This window comes from Asparagus officinalis, chromosome 1, assembly GCF_001876935.1.
Source record: "Asparagus officinalis chromosome 1, Aspof.V1, whole genome shotgun sequence".
Lineage (NCBI taxonomy): Eukaryota > Viridiplantae > Streptophyta > Magnoliopsida > Asparagales > Asparagaceae > Asparagus > Asparagus officinalis.
Genome location: NC_033794.1, coordinates 109,637,778 through 109,665,114, shown reverse-complemented (window position 1 = coordinate 109,665,114; position 27,337 = coordinate 109,637,778). Strand labels below are relative to the sequence as shown.

At 38.1% G+C, this 27,337-nt stretch overlaps 1 protein-coding gene across 1 annotated transcript in view; it reads right to left on the bottom strand.

Annotated features, from left to right (window-relative positions):
- Positions 529 to 27,337, bottom strand: part of LOC109828935 (basic salivary proline-rich protein 4-like) — a 30,624-nt gene continuing 3,815 nt past the window's right edge. The window contains exons 4-8 of the mRNA XM_020395931.1: positions 25,578 to 25,613; positions 24,904 to 25,488; positions 24,719 to 24,802; positions 2,138 to 2,335; positions 529 to 1,013 (exon numbers count right to left, since the gene is read on the bottom strand). Of these exons, the coding sequence (XP_020251520.1) occupies positions 888 to 1,013; positions 2,138 to 2,335; positions 24,719 to 24,802; positions 24,904 to 25,488; positions 25,578 to 25,613 (1,029 nt within the window). The 3' untranslated portion in view covers positions 529 to 887. The remainder of the gene's footprint in view (positions 1,014 to 2,137; positions 2,336 to 24,718; positions 24,803 to 24,903; positions 25,489 to 25,577; positions 25,614 to 27,337) is intronic.

The following is a 27,337-nucleotide window of genomic DNA, read 5'->3' as shown; positions in this document are numbered from 1 at the left end:
TTACTCATTGCTTCAATATGCATTATTTACTTCTAACTTTTGTTGTCTTCGGCAACTTCTTATTTTGTGCGCTTAGGACAACTGCTGCTCTTTTTGGGTGCAACATTTAGAACTGAAACTAAAATTGTTTTGAATATATCTTTATGTTGTCTGCATCTATATACAATAATGGAGTCAAAAGAAGGATAAGCTTGTCATCGATAACGAAAATCTTTCCAAATCATCTGAAAAATAACCATTCTTTCTGCAAACCATCTGAAAAATAACCATTCTCCAAATCATATAGTCACTCGCAAAGCCTCTTCCTCTGTTTTTACTATCATCTGCAATTGTACAAGAGTCAAAAACAGGGAAAGAACCATTGCCAATATACTCTCATGTCCCCAACAATCTCCAAACTATAAAGCCTATTCAAACTAAAGCAAGCCGTGGTAGCTAATCCAATGAACATTACAAATCAGTGAAACAAAGCGACTCTCAGACTTGGCTTCAGTTACGTAGTTTTTGCTCAAATTTGAATGATCAAGATGCACAACAAAATCTCTTGAATAACCCAATTAAAACAATCTATATTGATCCAACATTAGCTTTTTCTAGGCAAAGAGATCAGATGACCATCGAGTGCCCTGTATTAGGCTTTGCAAACAATACAAACTCACTGAACATGGAGACGATCATAAACGTTCCCACTAACAAGGGCAAAGCTACATTTGCAAACAATACAAACTCACCGAACATGGATACAATCATAAATGCTCCCACTAACAAGAGCAAAGCTACATTTGCCTGCAACAATAAATACTGCTCAAACACTAAAAAACACAAATCGGTATGCAACGAAATTTTTTTCTCTAATCGAAACTGTTGGCTCTCCAGTTTCTTCTTACTTACGACCTAAGCATGCCCTGTAGCTGGATCACCTGTTGCCTCTGCTCAGGTGGCAACATATTTATCTGCTCCGGAGTCAGGCTCATTACTTGCTGAAGCAACGCCTTCTCCATGTCCGGTGTCAACTGATACATATAAAGAGAATAAGCGCGAGAGTCAGTAAATAAAAGGAAAGAGATCTTTTCGATAATGGTCTGCTAAATCTTGCATATTTTGAAATTAGTCCCTCTAATTAATATTGCTATTACATCCCCCAATTAAGTTATTTTTAAATTAGTCCCTCAAATCATTGAAATTGCTATTAGGTCGCCCAATTCTCACAAGTTGTCTTTCAAATTAATCCCTTTAATTTATACTTCTACTCTAGATTGAGGATCAAAATAAATAAAAAATAAATATATATATATATATGTTATATCCTAAATAATAAACATATAGATACTTATACTATTAGTACTATATCTATATTTACCTATATATTTATATACTTAGCTATTATAATATATAATATCATTATATATATATACGAGAGAAGAGAGACGGAGAGAAGAGACGAGTAAAGTGTATGTTTTTCGGTAACCAAGTCACAAAAAGTTGTGCTTGGATTGAGGTGCATAATCCCCTCCATCAAGTTCAAATGGTTGCATAATCCCCATGCACTCCCTCAACCCATGTGAATGTGGTCCCCATTAACATGAGTGGAGGGGATGTGTGCCACCTGCTCACTACCAACGCGCAATATCAGTACCCACGTCAGGCTACCCCGCTATCAGTGATACCTTATATTACCTCGATAGTACAAACCCAATTATGCGTACTATATAGTAATACAGTATTATTATATATTTATATAACTATTATAAATATTACTAATATGTTGTTGGGGGGGGGGACTATTAGCAATTTTAATAATTTAATGTACTAATTTCAAAATAACTCGAGAATTAGGGGTCATAATAGCAATTTCAATGATTCAAGGAACTAACTTTAAAATATGAAAAGAGTTAACTAATATAAAAAAGCCAATGAAAATCCTGTACAGACATAGGAAATCACAGTATGTGCCTTGGTTTGAAAAGCAGGGCACGTTTCTCAGCATAAAACTTAATATTAGATGGTTATTAAGCACCAAACTTTTTAAACTATCTGATTTTTTTATACAGAATGCTCCACATCAATCTTTTTCCCTACGCAAATCATCAAAGTTTTGTACACATAATCAGAGATAGAGATAGAGAGTAGGATTTACTGGTGGAGGACAAGGCTGCTGACCACCGCCACCTAAGCCTTGTAGCATTTGGCCAGGGCCGAGAGGGGGTGGCCCCGGCAAGTGGGAACCACCTGAAGCCCTTTCTGGAACCCCGGGTCCCCAACGTGGACCTCCTCTTTCTTGTTGCATCGAGTTCCCACCTTGATTGTATTCAGAACCCATGTTTGGTGGCCCTCCCTGAAATCATGCAGACAACAGATGATGTACAACAGATGATTCACAATGCATTTTCCATAGTGATGTATCATGTATAAAATAGCATGCATATTTAAAAAAAAACATGAGCATGTGGTAACAAGGACATGAAGTCGAGACCCCGGTGCAACAAAACAAAATTAGAATGGTGGAGTAGATAAACAAGACTTTAGGTGAGTATTCAAGATTTGTACCATAGATGCGCAGTATCAGCAAGAAAGTGAGAAACATATCACCACTTCTGTATAGTGCTAACATTTTGGTTATTGGAACACGAAAGCAAACAATACCAGCATCAAACTTTCAGATTTTCGCAGATAGAAAGTTTTCAAACAAGTGAGTAAAGTATGAAGAGGAATACGACCACAAAACCAATAACCCAAAAAGGGAAAAAAGCAAAACATTCATACATAGGGTAACCTGAGTAATGATTACAGTTGCCATCTAATATACAACCTATCACCTACGCAACCAAAAATATGATGACCCACATCAAATAAAGGTGATGTGAATTAAGAAAGATTTCAGGCTACGCAAGGAAGAGATTTTCAGCAAGAATTGAAGGGGAGGAAAAAAAAAAATCAAAAACTGTAATTTCCGAACTAGAGTAACTTATAATTGCACCTATATCTGACACTTTAATGGCAAAGGGGACATCCCTTCCCAATGAATCTGCTTCTAGACCACTAAGACATTTACCCCAAGGGAAATGTTCCCAGCAGAGACCAAAATGCAACATCAAATAAAGGTGATGTGAATTAAGAAAGATTTCAGGCTACGCAAGGAAGCGGTTTTCAGCAAGAATTGAAAGGGAGAAAAAATAAAAAAAAAACTGTAATTTCCGAACTAGAGTAACTTCTAATTGCACCTATATCTGACACTGTAATGGCAAGGGGGACATCCCTTCCCAATGAATCTGCTTCTAGACCACTAAAACATTTACCCCAAGGGAAATGTTCCCAGCAGAGACCAAAATGCATTGGAAATTCCTCCAGCGCACGTCGGATAATTCTCGCAATCAATAAGAGGTGTATAACATAACTATTACAGCCATAGGTTTCCAGTCATAAGAGTATATCTTTCCTAAAACTCAGAGCTCAGCCATCTGAACATCTTGTAAAAAACACACAGCTCAGTAACCACATTGTTTCTTCATATGCCTTTCAAAAGTTCAATAAAATTACTAGCTTTGTAAGGTTTCTTTCAGTTTTCAAATAATCCATCTGATATGCTAACATTCATAGAGGCAGAAAATATGACATATGATGTGACAATCTAAAGCAATAGAATACACATATGCTGGGATGTACCATGAACTAATACAACTCTAAACGTATTAATACTATTTGACAGTTTCTTATACAAGGTATAAATGAAAAAAAACTTCCTAAAACAATAATACAAATTCAAAAGAAAAAAATAGCAACAATTCAAATAGTAAACTACAACTTTGTAATTCCAAAAGAAGCATCAAGATTGCAAAATAATAATAATAAATCCAAAAATTTCTGCATATGCATAAATTAGAAAGAAAATTCTCATATAGTTAGTTGTTGATACTCATTAGCAAGACAAATAACACAAACACACCCACATGAGACATTGAATCATACCACCTTCATCCAACACCAAATTCGGTTTCTTTCTTCTTAGTCTTGGAACAACTCAATTACATTTCATACAGGTATCAGATACACCTTTATACAAAGTAACTTCGAAATTACGTCCGAAGGTACATCCTAAATGTATCCACCAAACTATAGGAGCATCCTACTAACAATATGCATCTGACATGGGGAGACAGATATCCTTGCTTCTGTCTCTTGCTTCACACTTGGACATTAATATATCAACTTTCCCCCTTTGTTCCAGACTATTTGATAATGCAGCTGAACTTTGGGTGCTTGCTCCATGCTTGAACAATACTTAAGGTAGATATCCCTGCTCATCAAGCAGCTTTCAAGGATTTTCTGACAAGCCCTCTCTTGGCCATACTTGACCAAGAATTTTGGCTCCAACTAGAGAGTTCATGCAAAGGATTAATAAAAAGTGATCAAATATTCCTCTCCTCAACTGTTTTGGGAAACTTAAGATAATGCTTATTGGGGAGGAAAATGTGATCGTTATGGGCGTTTATAGGTTGGTTACGGTCAGTTGGTCTTGAAGTTCCCTTCCTGTTTCATATTGCGGGTGATGAACTAGGATTTTGAATAACATTGGCCACTTAAAAAAAAAAACTGTTCAGCATGCATATGCATATATTGGACACATCAGTGACATCACACGTCAAATATGGGGAAACATGTATAAGACAAAAGGGCATCACCTATTAGGAATACAAGCTGACTAAAATTGTTTGTGCATCAATTCGGTAGGACCACCAGATGACTATATTTTCAACTATAAATCACAAACATTTCAAGGTGAGTTCTATATCTGACAAATACCAAACAGACACGTGCATGACACTTACATGGCACTATCAGATACTCTGCAGCTGTGTTGGAATTTTCAGAAACAAAACAGAATATGCAGGATCCATGCTGGTTCTTAAAAAATCTCATATGACATTTTGGATCCTGTGAAGAAATTTGTTGCTTAAATAGACTTATAAACTAATCCTTTGATATAAGTTGGACGCTGAGCTCTACTACACAATCAAAACATAAAGGTCTTAAAAGGTTTTCGTAGACATTAGATAAGGCATTAGATTGAGTATCAGATTTCTTTTTAATTGAGTTAGTTACTTGACTAGAAGTCAGGGATATAAATCATTGATATTTTAATTTATCTCCACTTTAATGAAGCAATACCACAATATGAGTTTTTCATGTATATATTATACAGATACAATGCATAAATCAGGCACCACCCTACCATGGTCATGTCCTTGTCCTAATCCTCAAATTTCTGACCATATTAGACTGGCAAACACTTAATTTCTCGACATGGTAGAATTAGTACATAATTTCTTTTGCATTACAGTTCCGTTTTGAGCTTTATCTACGACTAATTCATGGGTAATGAGAAGGAATAGTTCCTTTTTTTGCATTGGGGTTTTGTTTTTATCTCATTTAAGTTACAACATTTGTCCTGGATAAACTTCTACAGACAGAGTCAGAGGGAACAGACGGATAATTTGTATAAAACAACTGACTATCGATACATCCAGATTTATCTTTTACAGAAGAAAAAAGCTACCTTCATGGAAAAAAAATCCAGGAAATTTATTCGTTCTATTAACTTCACGGAGGTCATTAAATACAGAGCCCAACTTCACGTCCCAAGTCCAGGACGCAGAGTTCGTGCCCAGAACGTAAATTTTACGTTTGACTCGTTCAAAAACCAGTTGAACGGCTCAAAAAACCGTTTTACACGATTTGAGGGGGATTACACCCCACTAGGGAGCGATTTTAGGGGTTAGTTACACCCCTTAATCCCCTATAAATAGCTGAAAATCAGCATAACTGAGATCTTTTTGGCAGATCTTCTTTTTGGAGTTCGGGCTGGGTTTTTAGATCTGAAAAGAGGAGAGTTTGGAGTATCATCAAGAGCCGTTCTTGGAGCTTTTCCTTAGCTTGTGAACTGAGTTTCGGTAAAATCATAAAGGATTAATTTCCTTTCTCAAATTAACTCTTCACCGAGTTCTAAAACTCGTTCAGAGTTCCTAAACTCGTGAGAGTTTTAAACTTGGATTGCAAGTTTTTCCCATCAAGAGAAATCAACTAAGTTCCACGAGTCGAAGCGTTCGGATCGTCAATGGGATACAAGAATCAAGCTCTTGACACTAAGAAGAACTCAGCTTTAAACAAAGGCAAAGATCTCTGTCGATTCCTTCTTTTGTAAATCGGGATACCGATATAGAAGAGTTGTAATTTTTTTCTAAGAGAGTTTGCAAAGAGAGATTGTATTCATTCTTTTTCTAAGTCAGTTAGAGAGATAAATACAAATTTTATTCTTATTTCTTCTTTAATTTTCCCACGAACAAAAGATGACGACTCTGCTGGGGATCGAACCCAAAATCTCTGGTTTCGCAGACCAGCTTCACCTATGAAGAAGTCGTGACGCAATTCGACGTCAACCTCGCTGGAACTACGGTCGAAACTCTTGTTGTAGAGTTTGATCAAGCCAAGTATGAGGAGGCACTCCTCTGCATCCCTTAACCCCAAGGCTATGCGCAAGGTCCGCAAAGTCTCTAAGCAAACTAAAGCTCTAATTGCAGCTGAATCACCAAAGAAAGGCCTTTCCTTTGGCATAAATTGCTCAGACAGCCTCTCCTCTGGAGGAGTAGGCGCAGCTTCAGTCAAACTCGTCAGCCGAGTTGAAGATTCTATACCCGTGCCAAAATAACAGGTATCGGGTCACAAAAGGCCTATTACGACGGCAAACCTGATCAGTACTAATGGTGATGCTGCTTCAAAAGCCTTAAGACAGACTAAGAAGAACGTCGCTCGACGAATGAAAAGATCCATACGACGAGCACAACTCCGAGAAAACCGATCTTTCGATCAACGAGCTTTACGTTTGTGAACCAAAACGCAACCCTGAGTTCAGCGTTTCTACTACAAAACACGGGCCTCGCATTCATGAGCCCAAGCATGAGCTCCATGAAAGCCAAGTTGAACGCGACCCTTAGTGGCGCGTTTTTCAATCAAAACGTGGACCTCAGGAAAGCGTGGATTCACCAAAACGCGACTCTCAAGAGCATGTTACCCAATCAAAACACAGTTCTCAAGAGCGCATTATCCAATCAGAACGCAGCCCTCAGGAACGTGTTACCCAATCAGAACGCAACCATCAAGGGAGCGTTTCACCAACAAAACACAGACCTCAGGCTTGTGTTGCTCAAACAAAATGCGACCCTCGCGTTCCCATTCTTAAACGCAGTTCTTGTGTTCCAAATGCTAAACACGACCCTCCTCCAAAATGCGATGTGATACGTCGCGTACAAAAAGATCAACATGGGTTTAAGATTCATGTTCAATAAGAACCAGTCTCATCTGCTGATGGACAGGGATTCCAGCTCCAACCTTACGTTCAGTGAGAGATTCTTCCCAAGTCTCCGACTTAAGGGAACTTTTATCAAGAGAAAGACCGGTGCAACAAGCCACTCATTCATGTCAATATGAGCGACTTATTTCAGCGATCCTCTCAGAATGCTAATGTTGTGCTTTTGTGCCTAGGCGGTCAGTGTTCGATCAATTGATGAACGTTGCTCGACCAAACAAGCGACGACGTCATTACAAGAAGAAATCTCTAGAGGCGGAGTATCCTGAAGTCACTATCAATGTGATCGATAGAGGAAAATCGTCAGTCGCTAGTTCTGATGAATCAGAGACGGATCGTTTTCCGAGCGTCAGAGAAATCCAGGACGAGTTCGAAGGAATATACCGGCACACTCGAACCCGGACGGAAGACATTCTTCCTGTCAATTATCGGAGGTTAGCTAGAGGAACCAATTCAAATGATGAACATTTAGTCATTGCAGAGTCTCAATCTTTAAGTTCTTTCGTAGAACATGAGAGCGCCGTCTATATGGTAGGAAATCCTGAAGATCTCACAAAGAGTCTTGATGAGCAGCAAGCCATGCTCTAAGCACAACAAGAAACCATTAATTAACTTTGAGATCTGATGGCTCAGATCGTTACATGAGTCACAACCTCAGCAGGAATCCTCCCGGAAAGAAGGATCGTCCACATCGAAAGGGAAACAAAAAGTGAATGAGACTGCGGAGCAAGAAACTCATCACGTAGAATCTTCCTCTGAAGAAGAGAAAGCCGAGAATGAGCAAAATCCTCAGTCGGCCAAGATGGAAGAATTTGAAGCCCGTCTCAATGTCATTGCCAACAGAAGTGAGCTCTAAGAAGGAGTTGTAAGACATTATCCCACTGAATGGGATGCAGCTCTCTATCCATCGAGATTTAAGGCCCCGACTCTACAAGCTTTTGACGGCAAAGGATCACTGAACCAACATATCTACTTCAAGTCACATACTGAAGATGTGATATCAAACGACGTCATATTGACTCGTTTGTTCATTGGCACCCTTAAGGGGGTTGTCTTTGAATGGTTTATGAAACTTTCTGCTGGATCTATCCAGAAATGGGTGGATCTAGAGAGGTTATTTCTGACCAGATTCTTCAAAGACGACACTGAAATCTTCGTCCCTACCCTTCTTGCCACCAAACAAAGGGAGAGTCCATCAAAGCCTTCGTCGAGAGATTCCGAAGCATGGTTTTAAGATGCCCGTCAGGCATGACACAATCTACATTAGTAAAAACATGTCGGCATAATTTACAAACCCATCTCTTAGCACAAATGAGGGTCGCGGAATGTCGATCCTGGAAACAGCTAGTCTCCCAAGGAGAGCAGGCATAAGAGATTGTTGTCCGGGTCAAGCGGAAGAGACCACCAATAAACAGAAGCAACCGGCACAACGCAATCAAGGCAACCCTAATTGATCAAAGGGAAAGGATACGTTGGCCACTAATACCAATACCCGAGCGCCACTTGCCAAGCAGGGTAAGGCATCGAGTCAACCAAGAGCACTCAAACAGTACTCTTTCAAAGAGGACCATATAGACACTTTATTCCAGCTACTTCGGAAGAACAATAAGTTGAAGCTCCCTGAAATAAAGAGACCGAAAGAGACGAGAAAAGTGAACGATCCCAACTATTGTCGCTATCATAGAATGCTTGAACATCCAACAAAGAAATGCGACATATTTAAGGATATCTTGCAAGCCCTGGTCGACGCCGATGTGCTCAAGTTGAAGTCAGAACAGAAGACCGTTTCTACCAATGTGATATTGGTCCAATTCAGAGACTTTCCCCCCGTCGCAACTCCTAATGGGGTCATTCCTATCCCTAAAGGAGAGGTGCACTTGAAAAATACTGACCTTCATGATCAGAAAGAGAAAGGGTTAGTACCCTTTACTATTCCGAAAGGAGAGGTAATGTGGGTACATCTCGATTTGTTTGAAGATTAACAGTGGACAAACACATTAGCAAAGAAAAAGAGAGGCAATGCTAGAACATCCAACATGATTAGCCCCTCTCTAAGTGAAGATGATACACATCTGATCCCCCTCACTGACTCAAAAGAGGAGAGGATCGTCCTTGCCGCCGACCAAGAAGCAAACATTGGAACATGCACCAGATCAAGGAAGACATACTTGAAAAAGTATGATCAAGTTGATCAAGGAGCAGAAGAACAGGCTGAAGAGGCTGGGGGTTCTAATCCTAAGAAGCCTACAGACAAAGGGAAACAGAAGGAGCTCCACTAAAATCTTCTTCAAGAAGTTAGAGGATCAAACACTCCCTTCCGTTTTAATGTTCTGACACAACTGGCCAATATTCCTGCCAGGATCATCATGTACGAGCTCTTGCGGCTATCTAAAACCACGAGGGAAGCTCTGATTGAAGCTTTAACGGACACAGAGAGCTTTATAACACAAGTTCCCGCAGTCCTAGAAGTTACGAAAGAACAATCATGCGCACAATGCTTACAAGCTGTAAAAAGTTTACCGTGCATATCATTCACGTAACAAGATATGCAAATCAAGCACAAGCATGATAGGTCACTGTACTACACAGGGTACATCGGATCTTCTGAGATCAACTATGTCCAGGTTGATCCGGGCTCTGCATTCAGCATTATACCGTACAGAGTTATGCAAGTCCTTAGGATTCCTCTGTAACGATTGAGTTCTACTCAGACTACTATCTTTGGCTTCAACGCCAACATAACCAGACCCTTAGGCAAGTTCAAACTTAGGTGCCAAATAGGAAATCTCAAGTCAGAGGTAACTTGTTACATCATAGATGCGGATACATCCTACAATCTATTGTTAGGTCGGCCATGAATTCATGCGAATCGTACAGTCCCATCTACCATTCATCAGGTAATGAAATATACTGATGATGAGGGAGAAGTCAAAACCTTGATCGTAGAGAAGCAACTTTTCAGGTGTAGAAAATTTTCATACCGACTCAGTCTGATGTATCTTTAGGAGTTGGATCTGAATGTAATGAGCTAGAGTGAGCTCAATAATAATGATGTACAAAGTGAGGACGAGTGATACATTAATGAAAATTTTAATTTGGCTTACTTGTCTGATGTATCCTTTGAATGCAAGAAGACAAAGACTGATACAGATACATGTACAAAACTCTGACATACATTGTATGCTGAGGCATCACTTGATTTGCCACTCAAATCATCCTTCGCTACATTCGAGGACATGGAAGATGTGCAGAAAGCTTTCTTCATGGTCCCGTCTAAAAAGAAAGGTCAAAAGCTAATCTATTTCAGTATAGTTAACTCTGAGTTACCCAAGCAGGGAAAGTTCAAATGAAGATCTTGGAATCCCACAATTTCATTATCATGAACCCAATTCCATCCCTCTGATGAGAAGAATGAGTTATGACTTTGATAAACAAGAAGATTTAAACTTCGAGAAAGGAAGACAAGCACCAATTTGATATTTCACTCCAGAATGAAAACCTCCTGATTATTATTATAAAACTAGAAGAGGGTTAGGTTATTTTTCCCCCCCCCCCCCCCTTTCAGAAAATAAAACCAATGATTATCTATAGCAAGACCATTCATCTGGAACATCATCATGAGAATCTGATGTGAGCATCAAAACATTCTTTAAAAACATGTATGTAAACATGACTTCGGCTAGTCATCCAGATGAAGATGCAGACGAGGATGATGAAAAGTTAATTGAGTCAACCAACGATCCTTGGATCAAACACCTTAATATTTTATGAGACATGCGCTTCGAACAACGTGAGTCGCCTACAGAAGATAATGTAATCCAAGTCAACATTGGGGATGAAATCAATCCCAAACTAATCTTCAAAAGCGAGAGCTTGTCACCATCCGAGAAAGAAGACCTTATATCTCTCATCAGAGAATATATATAGATGTCTTTACTTGGAATTATGAAGACATGCCTAGCTTGATCCCAAAGTAGCCATGCATCGTCTTAACATCGATCCGGATGCGAAACCATTTAAGCAACAACAGCGTCTGTTCCGTCTAGAGATCATGGAGGCAATTGAGTCAGAAGTTAAAAAGTTTATCGGCTCGGGCTTTGTTAGAGGAACAACATCCTCACTGGGTGGCTAATATAGTTCTTGTGCCCAAAAAAAATAAAAAGGTCTGAATTTGCATTTTCGTGACCTAAATGCTGCATGTCCGAAAGATAAATTTCCAATCCCCATCACAGATGTCATGATCGACAATACTTGTGGGTATGAGAGGATATCTTTTATGGACGGGTTTTCAGGGTATAACCAGATCAAAATGTACCCTGAAGACGAAAAGCACACCGCATTCAGAACACCATTAGGTGTATTGCTATACAATGATGCCCTTTGGATTAAAGAACTGGTGTAACCTATCAGCGTGCAAATTCACATAGTAGGGAAGCGCTGCTATCAATCTTCATAGGCTAAGTCTAGTCAGCTATCAATCGCGAGCCATCCGTCTGTCTTTTACTTTACCCATTCTCCTCGCTACATAAACAAGTCACGTCACCGCATTCTTCCATGAACATCAATGTAAGAAGATGAATGCTATGTAGATGATATCGCAGTGCAATGCTATGTTCTACATCATGCGAGTACATCAATTAAAGATGAATCCTACAAAATCTTTCCTAGGGATTGCCAGTGGCAAGTTCCTTAGGTTTATAGTTACATCCAAGAGGATTTCACTCGATCTAGAAAAGATTCGTGCTATCCAAAAAATGTCACGTCTGAGAAACATCAAAGAACTTAGAAGCTTGTAAAACAGATTGGCTTATATCCGCAGATTCATATCAAACCTCTCGGGACGCTGCTAGCCCTTCATCAAGTTGATGAAGAAATGAATCTCGTTCGTTTGGGATGAAGACTGCCAAATGACATTTGAGGAGATCAAGTGATACCTCACTCAGCCACCCGTCCTTGTGGCCCCAATATCAGAGAAACAATTCCTGTTATATGTGTGGGCCACGAATCATTCTCTTAGAGCTTTATTAGCCTAGAACAATGACCAAGGATATGAGCAGGCAATCTATTACATCAGTAGAACCATGATTAGAGCCGAACACCGGTACACTCCGGTAGAAAAGGAGTATCTTGCCTTAGTATTCGCCGTTCAGAAAATACGACACTACTTGGTCGGATAATCAATTCATATCATTTCCAAGGTGAATCATTTGAGGGTACTTATGACGAAACCCTCTTCACCGAATTGTCGTCTAACAAAATGGGCGATACTCCTACCGTAATATTCCATGCAATTCATGCCTCAAAAGGTTGTTAAAGGCCAAACTCTAGTAGCTTTCCTGACTAATCATCCAGTATCTGATTCGTCCAAATTATATGAAGATTTACCAGATGAAGTTGCTGAAGTTTGTGTAACCCAAGAGGTTATGCAAGTATGAAAGTTATTCTTTGACGGTGCATCCAAAACAAACCCTAATGGAGGAATCATCGCTGGTGTAGGGTGGTACTTGTATCCTCAAGTGGTTATGTAATCCTCAGAGGATTCTCTCTAATCGAGCCATGCACCAAAAATGTATCGGAATACAATGCTTTGCTATTAGGGATGCAGTTGGTCGAGGAGCTCAATATTCGACACCTTGAGGCTTATTATGATTCTCAGCTCATTGTGAATCAAGTCCGAGGAAAATATAAAGTACGTAATGAGAATTTAGTCTCATACCACTTCGCCGTGCTAGAGCTAGCCCACAAGTTTAAAGGCTTCTTTATTGGATACATCCCACGAGTCCAGAATGCATATGCGGACGCTTTAGCCTCGCTGACAACTTCATTGGCATTGCCGCCAAAGGCAGAAATAACAATATTCGTTATGGGTCGTGACTTGTATCAACCCAAGTTTTCTTTAGAAGATTACTCAAATGAAATAACAGCGGAGATTGTCTGTGCAACTTCAATTGAGCTCGAACCAAGGGATTTTGACGGTTCTCGTATATTGACTATGTCTTGTACGTGATACTACCCGATGATTCTAAGGGAACGACCACCGTTAAACGGAATGCCCTTCGATTCTATTATGATACGATTTCTCAAACTTTGTACCCAAAATCGCATGATGAAGTCTTGTTTCGCTGTCTTTCCAGGAAAGAAGCACAAGAGGCTCTTAAAGAAGCATGATGGAATATACAGAGCTCACCAACCAGGAGCTAAATTAGGAGATCGTCTCCGAAGAATTGGTTACCATTAACCTAAAATATTTGCAAACGCTGTTGATTATGCTAAATGGTGTCATGCATATCAGATTCATGGTGATTTCATTCATCAAGCATCAGAAAATCTGCATCCAACATCTTCATCTTGATCATTCGAGATGTGAAAAATGGACATCGTCGGACCTATCTCCCCACCGACCTTCAAAGGACATCGGTTCATATTGACAGTAACCGATTACTTCTCCAAATGGGCAGAAATCATTCCTTTGAAGGAAGTCAAGACTTCAAACGTGATCAAGTTTATCAAGCATCACATCATCTACCACTTTGACGTACCGAGACGAATAGTCCACGATAATGAAACACAGTTCGTCAGTCACGATTTCCAGAGATTCTGCGACAACTTCATGATCCAAAGCGTCGCATCAACGACATACTACCCGCCAGCCAATGGCCTCACAGAATCTTTCAACAAAACCATCGTGAAACTTCTCAAGTTCTCCAAGAATCAACGCGATTAGGATGAAAAGCTGAGCGAATGTCTATGGGTTTACCGCACAACAGTGAGAACCCTAACAAAAATCACCCTATTTTCTTTGGTATATGGCTGTGAAGTCGTATTACCTTTAGAAATTCAAATGTCATCCCTGAGAGTTGCCTTTGCAACCGGGATGACGGATGAAAAACAGCATCGACTACGCCTTCAAGAACTGGAAGCATTAGACGATAAGCGACTTCAAGCCCAGCAACAGATCGAGTTATATCAAGCTCGAATTTCCAAATCCTATAACAAGAAGGTCAAGGAAAGGATCTTCAACAAAGGCAATCTAATGTTAGCTGTTAGACGACCTATGGTGATGAAGCACAAAACCAAACACAAATTTAATCCCAAGTGGGAATGACCCTTCATAATAGAATCAGTCTATTCGAACGGAGCTTACTATCTCATCAATCAGAGAGATGATAGGCTCATGATACCAATCAACGGGAATTTTTTCAAAAAATACTACCCGTAAATCATGACTCTTTTTTCTAATCCCCAGCCAAGTCTAAGAGGAGAAACACTTAGACTGGGGGTTGGTTACTCGAAATTTATTGAGTTGAGAGTAACAAATCTTACAAACCTTCCCCAGCTTGTATATCGTCAAGTTAACATTACACCTTTAACGATTGAAATTTTCTAGAATTATTTTAATAATAAATAGGATTTCTGGTTTATGTTAAGTTAACATTACACCTTATGACATTCTTAATCTTTTCATTGTTCTAAGCTCATACTCGATCACGCTGCTCCTGCAAGCTCGCAATATGTGCCTCTTTCTCGGATAAATTCTTGCGGAAAGCCTTTTGTTCATGCACTTTAGCAACTTGAATAAGAGAAAAAATCCACTTTGTTTCTGACTCCAAATCAGCATGCATTAAGTCTTCTAAAGCCTTCAAATAGGCCTCCAGGCGAAGAACGCTTTCCATGCAATGCGCGGTCAATTGAGTGTTGCCCGAACACCTGATGTTGTTCAGGCAACCTGTTAAGAAATGTTTAAAGTCCGAAAATGTACCATGCCCAAGGCTAATGAGGGTGATCGTTTGTTTCATTGTGCTCTCTAACTGTTTGATAAGGCCCTTTAAGATTCCCGAACCTGGTTAAGCAGATTCAGGAGCAGCTTCAGCTTCTGACGCTTGGTCGGGAGGTATCGAAGCGAGGGGCACTATCATGGGAATAGACTACGATTCCCCAGCACCCAGTTCTCCCTCATCATCTACGCCTTCTAGAGCGGGGATATTCAATTGAGGCTCGTGCTGTTTGGGGGATAACGGAGTGGAAGATTTCTTTTCCTCGTCGTCCGAAAACACAATCTGCTTAGGCTTCATGGCATCCTGCATCAGCTTTGCCCCTCATTGGGGTCTTGATCTAATAGCCCGTCTTTGGCGAACGCTTTTCTCGTATTAGCCCGCTTCTTTCGCCGTGAGAGCTCGCTTCCCCGCTACCCTACTCTTGTGGGACTGCCTTTACCTCCTACTGGACTTCTCCCGCTGCAGATGTCGCTTGCTCGCAGGATAAATACTCGTCCATCCCCTTCAGGCCAGTATTTGTGGAACCCTTCCTGGACTCATATAGCTGTCGGATCTCTTTTAAGCAAGAGATATACATGTTATACTCCGGGATTTGAGAAGCTTCATAGAACCAATGGCAAAATCCCAAAACAGTATGATAATTGGGCGTTGGGTCGGGCAATGTAAACTTAGCGTGAGAATTTCCAGCTGTGAAGTAATACCAAGCTCGGGCCCCCTCGTATAAATTACTAACGTGAGCCAACTTCAGATTAGGGTTTCCAACATACAATTGGTCATACTCAAACTGTTAAGCGAATCGAGAAGACACGTAGGGCTCAATGATGCACTTCTCACCCTGTCGAAGAACCAAATAACCAACTCTGATTATGAGGAGCCATCTAAAAATACCCCCGCGTAGGGATGTGAAGCCTTCAGAGCCTATGTCCATATACTTTGTGGTCTTCTTTTCCATCCCATCAAAATCGAGAGAACAAAAGACATGATAGTTGATCTATTTTGACAGGATTTGTCGAGCCCGGACTATGTACACATTCGCCCATTGGGCTGACTCGAGCCGTTGTACAAATGGGACGAAAGATCCGTTATTCGGAGAAGCTGATGTCATCAATGAGGGGTAGTGCATGACAAACTAAGGCCACCAAATAAGTGTATGACACTGGTACGCGAGGTTGGGGAGTCTTCCAAACTCTCTTCCCAACGACGCATCTCCCTGACGGCGAGGAACGCAGAAGTTAACTCCCGTAGGTCATTCTGCAGACAACATACCATTATAGAAAGGAGACTCACTGGTCTCCCATGGGCCAAAAGGACAGCCGAGTATATTACCTCAGCTAGGATGGACTCGATGGGCTTCGATAGGACTACGCATCGCTTCAGCCATATCATTAAAAAGCTAGCAAGGAGGGTTGTCAGAGATGGGAATCTCAGCTTGGTAATGGAAGCTCTTGAATTGGATGGATGGCGGAAAGCTATCTTCCTGAGCCTCATTGATAAAGCAAACATCAGAAGCTTTAATACGAGCCTTGATACTTTTAAGAGAGCTCACAGCAAGAAGGGTCACTGCCATATCTTTCCGGTCTAAGTTTTGGAACGATAATCTGCCCAAGAAGCTTGCATGACACCGCCTCCGCGTAACCCAGTCAGCTGAGCATAAATCTGGAAGTGTCACATCACCTCCCAAAAAGTTACATAAACTTCGGAATGTGCCGCTCTCAAGATAGAGAGCTCTTCAGTTCCTAGGACGAGCTCTTCAGTTCCTAGGACGAACTCTTCATAGGGCATTTCTCCAAATGGCAGCCCTGATACTGCATACATCTCGTGAAAAGCGAAGCCTAACTCTCCGACGAACGTGAAGAATGTGTAGCTATCTGAATTGTATCGCTTCAGCATAGCGAAAAAATTAGGATAGCTTTGAATAATTCCATGTCGAGTGACCAACACGGGAACTGTGAGACCAGATTGTGCAAAGGATTCCTTGAGGTCTTCGAGAACGAAGTCTACCATGCGAGTCCATCATCCCCCATCTCCAGAGTACACCCAACCAGGAGATCTAAACGCTTGAGCAGGGAATTCACCTTGAGCAGCAATGAATTAGCGAATGAAAATGTTCGTCGGGATGGTCGCTTCCTTAGCCAGATCTTTTTTCTCAATTCTGCTAGGTCTCAGACCCTTCACGTGACCATCACTCCTTGCAAGATGAACACGTTGATGGGCGAAGGTCCCAAGGGATACGTTTTTCTTTTCCTTGACCAGGTCATATAGCAAATGTCTGCACCACGTGATGTGCTGGAAATGGGAGAGCGGATACATGTCCTATATTCGGCAAGAAGAGAAAACGATTGTTGACTCTTCGCAATAGTTTAGAGTTTTCCACATGTACAAATTTGTCATCCATTTCTATGTGGTCTCCAAAAAGGAACGCCGACTTTACAAACTGATTATAATTTGTCGGCGTATGAATATCCGCATCAGTGACCATGACCCTAAGAGCGGATGGTCTTGACCCCAGAATTTGGAAACACCGTTCCGGACATGGAGGGGATGAATAGTAGAGGTTCGCCGCAAAAACGGTTGCCCTCATCCAGGCCACCTATATATCCGAAGTGATGTTTGAGAAAAAATGGTACATCGGAAAAAGCACTACAAAATAAAAAAACTAAAAGTTAGTAGCTGAGAAGCAAACGACTGGTAAAAGTCCAAAGGACTAAATCAAAACGCGAAGGCCAGCCCTGCATTCCAAAATCAAAACGCAAAGGCCAGTCCTGCGTTCCAAATTCAAAACGCAAGGGTCAGTCCTGCGTTTCAAATTCAAAACGCAAGGGCCAACCTTGCATTCCATATTCAAAAACGCAAGGGACAACCCGACGTTCCAAATTCAAAATGCAAGAGTTAACTTTGCGCTCTAATTTAAGAACGCAGAGACCAAGACCCGCGTTATCATATCATACTCTCTTTAAAAGCACAAGTTCGGAAAATCTTTTTTAGACAAATATACCCATTTATAGTTTAAACTACCTTATCTATAATCAAATTCTAATTTTCAATGGTCAATATTACCCTTCACTATCCTAATCATAATCATATCCTAATCATAATCATATCCTAATCATAATCATATTTAGACAAATATTTTATTTATATCTTAATCTATCCTAATCATAATCATATCTTATCCTAATCCTATGTGAACCATGTTTAGCTTAATAATTTAAAAAAACTAATATTAATAAAATATATAAAAAATAAAAATGATATTAGTTTGTTAAGATAAAGAAATTACAAGTAGATAACATATTATAATATATGAAGTATTACAAAAAAACCATAAAAAGTTTTAAAATTGCAGAAAAGACCCTGAAAAGTTCAAAATTATAAAAATCATCCCAATGTCTCAAAACTTAAAATAAAAAACATGAAATTAAAAAATTAACATCAGTTTGCAAAGAATTTAAAATTTACAGTTAACACCTCAATGTCTCAAAAATTATAGAAACACCCTCAAAAGTTTAAATTACAGACAAGCACATTAAAATTCTAAAATTTTAAAACTTACAAACAACACAGATGAATTCAAGAGATTACCATGATACACCTAAAATTTTTGACATTTAAATTTAAATTTTTTAATTAACACCCTCAATATCTCAAAAATTATAGAAACACATTCAAAAGTTCAAATTATAAAAAACCACCCTAAAATTCTAAAATTTGTAAATAACATAAGATGAATTCAAGATATTACCCTTAGACACCTAAAAAATTAAAATTTACAGAAATTAACCTCAAAATTTTTAAAAAACTCCTTCAAAATTTAAAAATTGTAAAAAAAACTTCTAAATTTTCAAAATTTTTAACTAGCACACATCAAATTCGTCGATTGGTAGACCGCTGAAATTTAATATTTTTCAAAACTAATCTATAGTTTTAATAATTGCAAAAGACACCCTCAAAATTTTAGAGTTACAAGAAATATACTAACATTTAAAAAATTACCACCAACACATGAAACATAGAATTTACAACTACCAAACTTAAAAGTAAATTTTTTTAAAAACTCTTTCAAAATTTTAAAAATTATAAATCACACCCTCAAAGTTCAAAACCACAAAAATGGGCTAAAATTTTAAAACTTGGCAAAGAAAAGTGTAATTGTTTGGTATTTTTCATATATATATTAAAATTTCTAATTTAGGGATTTACTATCCATTTTCAGCATCTAAGAATAGTCTAAGTTGATACTGGTAAACAAAAACAATAAGAATTGATTAAAAACATCCGGTTAATGGATAAAATTTTTAAAAATATTATAGATTAAAAATTATCGGCACTATATAAATTAAAGTAATTTCATATAATTTTAGTAATAAGTTGGGGTAGCCAAAATACATTCGTAACATTAATTGATAGATGTTTAAATCCATAGAAATGATAAAACACTATAATATTATACCTTAGCATTAATTGATTTTAATTTAGAAACTTTAATCTTTGACGTTAATAATATTTATAGGGTAAAAGAATACAAAGAATTACATATGAAGAAACTATTAGAATATTTAGGGATAACTTTAAAAGAATTGAGTTATTTCCATTACAAATGGGAAAGTGATGGAAATAAATCTAAAATTCAGAAAACGTCAATGAATCACTTGAATTGGCATTAACATAAGACATATCTATTAATGAAGCACTGAATGAGTTACATTAAAAAATAATTTAATAACTTTATCCTAATCAAAGAAAAAATCTCCATGGAAGACATAAGAAAAATTAGTAAGTATTCATAAATTCCATACTGTGTTCTTCAAATTAAATATTAATATTATAATCTAAGAGAAATTAGTAATGAATAATGCAGGTATTTAGTTTAGATCTTTATGGAAAATGACAGGGATAGAGCAAAGGTAATATTATTGAAATAACAGAAATTCTTATTGGATGCACATCAGAAGAATTCATTTTAGAGGAAAATAAAGAGATAGCTTCTAATTTATTTAAGTAATAAATTAGGAACACAAAGAATTTTATATATATGAAATTAATATTTATTCTCATTGAAATAGAAAAAAAATCAAAGTCTATATTTTGAGCAGTTTGTGTTGAACATCATAAGTACATTTGACTTCTTTGTAAAGTTAAATGAGATGATAAAAAATTAACGAGCCCAGGAAAGATAATAGCATAAAAAATACAAAATTAGCCTGATGTCACAATTGATGTAAATGATGAAGACAATACTCTAGAATTGCCCGAGAAATGATAAATGATAAACCTGAAGAAGGAATGATCTTAACTCAATAAAAAATAAAATAGAAGAAATAAAAAATAATATTTTTTGAATATTTTATAGAATAGTTTAATTATTTTGAGTGAAAATAGGAATCTTTAGAAGGGAGTTTCATGAATTTTTTTCAGTACTTTTATATTCTTATGTGGATGTTTTTATCATATAAAAGTATACTAGAGTTAGCATTAATCTTTAATTTATATTTTTTTATGAAGTCTATCAATGATTAGGAATAAACTTCATATTCTCTTTTGCATCGTTTTAACATACTTTAAATCAATTATTTTGTCATATTGGTTTTAAATATTCACCTTCCTTGTATAACACTATTTTAATATTTTTCACTTTGCAATACTATACTTTCTCAAATAAAGCTTAGTTTCATATCGGTCAAAAATAATATGAAAATTTAAATTATTTTTAAATTATATTTGTTTTTTGTCAATTCAAATATCAACATGAAAATTTAAATTGGGTGTATCCCATTTAAACAAACATAAAAAAATAATTGGGATGTAAGAGTTTAAAGAAAAAAATAAGCACAAACTGCCAAAAATACTTAATCATGATATTAAATCACGTGCATTGCACGTGTGTAAAAACTAGTGGTTACAAAACGCAGGAGTCAATCCCGTGTTTCACTATTAACGCAAAGTCCTTCATCCGCGTTTCCATCGACAAAGAACGAGTCTTGCTCGTTGTTGACAACCTAGAATTTGTCGTCTAGGGTTCAAAACTTATCGAAACAAGTTGTAAAGGTCCTCACTTACCATGGTAAAGAGGCATTGGCGGCGACGACGTAACCGCTGGAATAGGAGCGCCGTCGGCGTCCTCAGTCGACGGAGCATAAGAGGTCGGGTTCATGACCTTCTCGGAGCGAGAACGTGCCTTCTTTGCTGCCATTGAGGTCGAAGGTCAAAGATCATCGGAGATTTTGAAGCAATGAGATGACTCGTTCTAAAATTAAGAAACCGTTAAGAGAGTCGAATGACACTTGATTGGACCGGTCTATTTATACAGCAGACAACCTGTTAATTTAACACGAGATTCTAGGATAGAATCCCGCTTAAACGCAATCACCACGTTCCAAGATAAGTTGGTCCGACTTCAAGACACAGAGCTCAGCCCTACGTCTCAAAATACTAAACGTAAGGCTCCCCGTCGCGTTTCAAATCTTAAACGTCAGGCCTAGACCCGCGTTGCAAGCTTTAAACGTAGAGCTCAGCTCCACGTGTCAAACCTTAAACGCTGAGGTCACTTTGGCGTTTCACCACTTCAAAACGTGGGGCTCACCATCGCATTTCAAACATGACACTTATTCTCATATGAGTCCTACATCATGAACTCTTTCAACAGAGTGTTTTCAAAATCTCTGTATCTCCCCAACAGGGGTCCAAATAAAATCAACTTATCAATCTTATTCGATAAGATGATAGAATTACGAATATCATCAAGACAATCATCATCCCCACGGAGCATGATTTCAGCTTGTTTTATTTTTAATATGACAAGCTTTTCTAGTGACAAAGCTAACTTATTGACTCTTATCAATAGAGTGATAAATCATCATCAATTCCTATCAAGTTAATATTATACTTCTGACGACCATTATCCCCACAGAGTATGAATACAACTTATTTTCTTAATATTACAAGCTTCTTCTGGTGATAAAATCAACTTATCAATCCTCATCAATAGGATGATAAGTCCTCAAAAATACTCAAAGCACAATCAACTTATCAATCCTCATCAATAGGGTGATAAGTCCTCAAATTCCCGTTAAGTTAATACTATACCTCTGACCAAATCAATCATCAATCTTTCTCAGTGAGACGCTAAGTCCTCAAAAACTTGTTCAAATCACAAGTCCTCAAAAACTTGTTCAAAGCACAAGTACTCAATTTTACCCAGCTCATATCGCTCCTCTGATAAAATCAACTTATCGACTCTCTTCAATAAAACGATAGGTCCTTAAAAACTTGTTCAAATCACAAGTATTCGATTTTGCCGAGCTCATACCACTCCTCTGATAAAATCAACTTATCGACTCTCTTCAATAGAGCGATAGGTCCTCAAAAACTTGTTCAAATCACAAGTACTCGATTTTGCCAAGCTCATATCGCTCTTCTGACAATCAACTTATCAACTCTCTTCAACAAAGAGATAGGTCCTAAAATTTTGTTCAAATCATAATTACCTGATTTTGTCCAGCTCATATCGCTCTTCTGACAAAATCAACTTATCGACTCTCTTTAATAGAGCGATAAGTCCTATAAATCTTGTTCAAACCATAAGTATTCAACCCTGTCAAGTTAACATCATACCTCTGACAAGTTTAACTTATCAATCTTATTCAAACATAATGATAAGTCTATAAATTACAGTTATTATAACAGTCAAACCCTCACGAACCTGTTAATTCCCCTCTAATAGGACGATAAGTATTCATGAAAGTCCCTAACGGATTAAACTTTTTTAAAATTATCTTAAATGATAATAAAGAAAAGTATTAAATCTTGCTTTATGTAGGATTTTATGCAAAGTTAAATTTACACCTCTGGCATTTTTAGTTATTTTCATTATTTCAAGTCAAAACATGAAACATAAAAGAGACAATGGAAAGCCAAAACAGTATCACCTTTATTCAAAATGGAAAAGAGTGATACAAATAAGATTTTGTTCTTAACAAAAGAACAATACTAAATCAGTATCGGGGACCCATCAATTGGATAGATGAGCGCCGGGACTTAGATCGCTGAGAGCTCTTCCTCATGAGCAGCTCGCACCGTCACTTCAGCTTTCCTCCTAAGCTCATCTTCGTCCGGCACCTTGGCAGCAACCTCCTTCTTGGCCTCCTCAAGAACTTGGACCTCTTTGCGGTAATTTGCATAAGTTACGATATTCTTGAGGGTGAGCTCCTGCACAATAGATTCTTCTCGAGCAAGTTGGGCTTTTCTCAAGCTACCTTCGCCTGTAGTTGGACGATAATCTCTTATTTTCGAGTGATCGATTCTCGGGCAGTCTGCATAGCGGTGGTTGAAATAGTCAGCTCATCTTGCCTCTGAGCGTATTGCCTTTGTAAATCTACAACCTGGGTTTCCTTCTCAGCCAAGCCCCTTTGAATGATTTCATACTGATGGGCCGCCCCAGTCCGGATGTCAACAAGGGTTTATTCAATCTGAGCGTCAAGATCTACACGTCCTAAGTCTTCTAAGGCTTTTAGATCGGCTTCTAAGCGAGAGATACTCTCTGAACAGCGTTCAATACATTGAACGTCACCTAGACAGTTGACGTTGTTCAGACTGCTGGTTAAAAGAGGTCGGAAAGACTCAAATGTGCTTCGACCAACAATGACGATCTCGGCCACCTTCCTCATTACACTCTCTAAGTGACCAAAGAAGATCCCGAGCAAGTCAGGAACATCTACTGAGCTTAAAGAAGCAATGAGGGATGACACTAAGGCCTCAGATGTCGCGAAGCCCGACAAAAAGGTGGCAGGTGACTTTGGTGAAACGGCTGGAGAAGGAACTAAAATATCCAAGTATGCAGGACTTGAAGGGAGAGTCATAAGCGCCCCCGCTTGAGCTGAACTTGAAGCACTCTCAGCCTTTGTAAGAGAAATCTTGAAAGGAAGCCGGTTAGAAGAAGTGATAATACTATAGCTGAGGGGCAAAAAGGACTAGACATAGACCTAAATAGTAAAAAAGGATATGATAATGGTTAATGGAGGAGATGACCCAAAACAGAACTGAAGTGAAGAATAGCATTGATGCAGCCAATGTTTTGGGATGCGAAGGCTTTGTTGTTGTTTTTGTAATAGCTTCAAACTTTGAAGAATTATTAATATGTTGACTAGTACATTATTACCAGCCAGCAACCAAAAAAAGCTGCCATTTGAATGATCTTTTCATCAGCTAATGCTATAATCACTTCATATTTACGCAATCTGGCAATCCATTTCTACCCAATATACGCATCAATGTTCCCTGATTCTTTCTGTTGAGAATTTTGTGAACTGAGCTAGTGCATCTAAAGGCAAGTACATTAGCCCATGATTGTAGAACTAAAAAAACTACTCAATCATTTAACTAACATGATACCTACAAGAAGAATAACTGAATCAATCAGGAATACCTCTCACACCTGCACTTCAATAAAAAGAAATGCATATTTGTAAAGCCGGTTAAATTATATGATAACCGTGAACTCCAACCGAGTGTTAAATCTTAAATGCACAATAACATTCTGGTAAAATATTTTCAAAGAAATAAAGCTACAAAGAAAAAATTAGCATACCTGATAAATATGTTGAGGAGGTGGCTGATTTGGCAGCGGAGGAGGCAGTCCTTGCTGGAATTGAGATCCAATGTTTCCACCCGACTGGAAAAAAATGCAAACGATAATAACAGCTTGCCAATTGTGCATACATAGATAATACCACCAAATATATGAGTAAAATGAATTTCCTACTACTAACTCACATGGAACATAGGTTGTGATAAGTGCTGTTGAGGTGCACTCGTTGTTTGAAATCCAAGATGAGGCATCTGTCCATGATGCTGATGAGCAAAGGACTGCTGCATGGAAGGTGGCCTTGGCTGCTGCGGCAAGGGCGGTTGCATAGGTTGATTGAATATTCCAGGCATCTGCAAAGATGGCTGTGGCTGACTTGAAAGAATAGGAACATGATGAGGTTGAGAAATTGAGTATTGAGGATGAGGAGGACCCTGAGGTGGAGGTAAAGGCAAATTATGAAGTTGAGATGACTGTGGAGCTGACATTGAAGGAATTTGAGCATTAGAAGGCCCCTTAGCTTGCTGAGCTGAATATGGAGGAATTGATGGTGCTGTCTGTGAATGAATGCTCATTGGCGGAAGTGAAGCAGATGGCTGGGAAATGGATTGTTGAGGTAGCTGTTGCTGCCTAGCTGAAACTGAAGGGTGAGATGAATTACTTTGAACTTGATGGCTTGGTTGAGGTGGCAGAGATTGGGTAGATTGAACATTTGATTGCTGTACCAACTGTGCTGACTGTGGTTGTGATAACACTTTCTGAATGTTAGCCGGCTGAAACAAAATAACAGTTTAAATTAGATTTGGAAAAATGAACACTGTGAATTGAAGTAGCAACTTTTATAAAGATTTCAGATGAGTACCTGAGTAGGCAGCACCATTCCCAGCATAACTTGTGCCTGCAATGAAATATTAACACATGAGAACAGGTATGAGAATAAAAGATCAGTAAACATTCACAAGATCTATTCTACTGACTGGAGAAGAGAACGCCAGTGACAGATCAAAACAAGCATGCCGGACTATATAAAAAAAGACAATGCTATAACACATTTCTATGTTCTAACTTCTAATGCTAGCAATTAATAGACCACTAAAGGATATAATAACTGTCAGATAAGCAGACTAAGCAAGCATGAACTTTTAGGTCATAACAACAGGAAATTCAACAGTGAATATTGTCACAAAATATAATTATTATTTTACATCCAGATTCTAGAGCTACAAAAAGTAAAGCATAACACTGAAATTTAAGCCATCAGCTCCCAACTTCTGACAGTTGGATGAGGAAAAATAATAATTTTGCATTCCAACTAGTTATCCAGAAAATTTCTAATTAATATTTGGATTCATTATGTTAAAACCGAGAGACTACATGATGGAGAGATATAGAAAGAAGAGAAAGGATCTACATATGGTTTTTATCGATCTAGAAAAAACTTATGATAGAGTGCCTAGAGAGGTAATATAGTGGGTGTTAGAAAAAAAACATGTATCTAGTGTATATATTAATGTGATTAAAGATATGTATGATATAGTAATAACTAGAGTAAGAACTAATGAAGGCGAGACTGTACCATTTCCTATTACCATAGGTTTACCCCAATGGTCAGCTTTAAGTCGTTATCTTTCTGCATTAGTTATGGACCAACTTACTAAGCACATTCAGGATGAAATCCCATGGTGTATGTTATTTGTCGATAATACAGTGTTAGTTAATGAAACTAGAAGAGACATTATTTCTAAAGTAGAAAGATGGAGACAAGCTCTTAAATCTAAATGTTTTAGAATTAGTAGAACAAAACAGAATATATAGAGTATATTTTTAGTAAAACTAGGAAAGAAAGAGAGCCCACGGTACATATTGATGGCTAAGAAATACGTAAAACTAATTATTTTCGTTATTTAGGATCAAATTATTAGGCATGATGGTGAGATGATATTATGCATCGAATCAAATCGGGATGGTTGAAATGGACGAGTGCTTCGAGAGTCTTATGTGATTGTAGAATACCAATGAAACTAAAGGGAAAATTCTATAAGACGGTTATAAGACCAACTATGCTTAGTGTTGGGCAATTAAAAAACATGTTCAAAAAATTAGTGTAGCAGAAATGAGAATGTTGCGATGGTCTTGTGGGTATACATTGTGGGTATACATTAAAAGATAGGATAAGAAATGAGTGCATCCGTAGTAAGTTAGAGATTGCTCCTATTGAGGATAAAATGAGAAAGAATAGATTAAGATTTGATCATGTATAACAAAAACCCCTTAGTGCACCGATTAGAAAAAGCGATACTATTAGAGTTAATGGAGCTAGAAGATCTAGAAAAAGACCTAGAATGACTTGGTTAAAAGCAATTAAGAAGGATATGATTATGACTAACTTAACGGAGAAGATGACCCATAACAAAATAGAATGAAAAAATAGGATTTATGTAGTCGACCCCAAACATTTGGGATAAAGGCTTGGTGGTGGTTGTTGTATTATGTTAAAACCAAGAAGCCGGACATGATTTGCACCATTGACATAATAACACATTATTTATTATATCTTCATATCAGTAATATTTACTAGAGAAGAATCAGTTAAACAACACATATTATCACGTGAAACTTGTA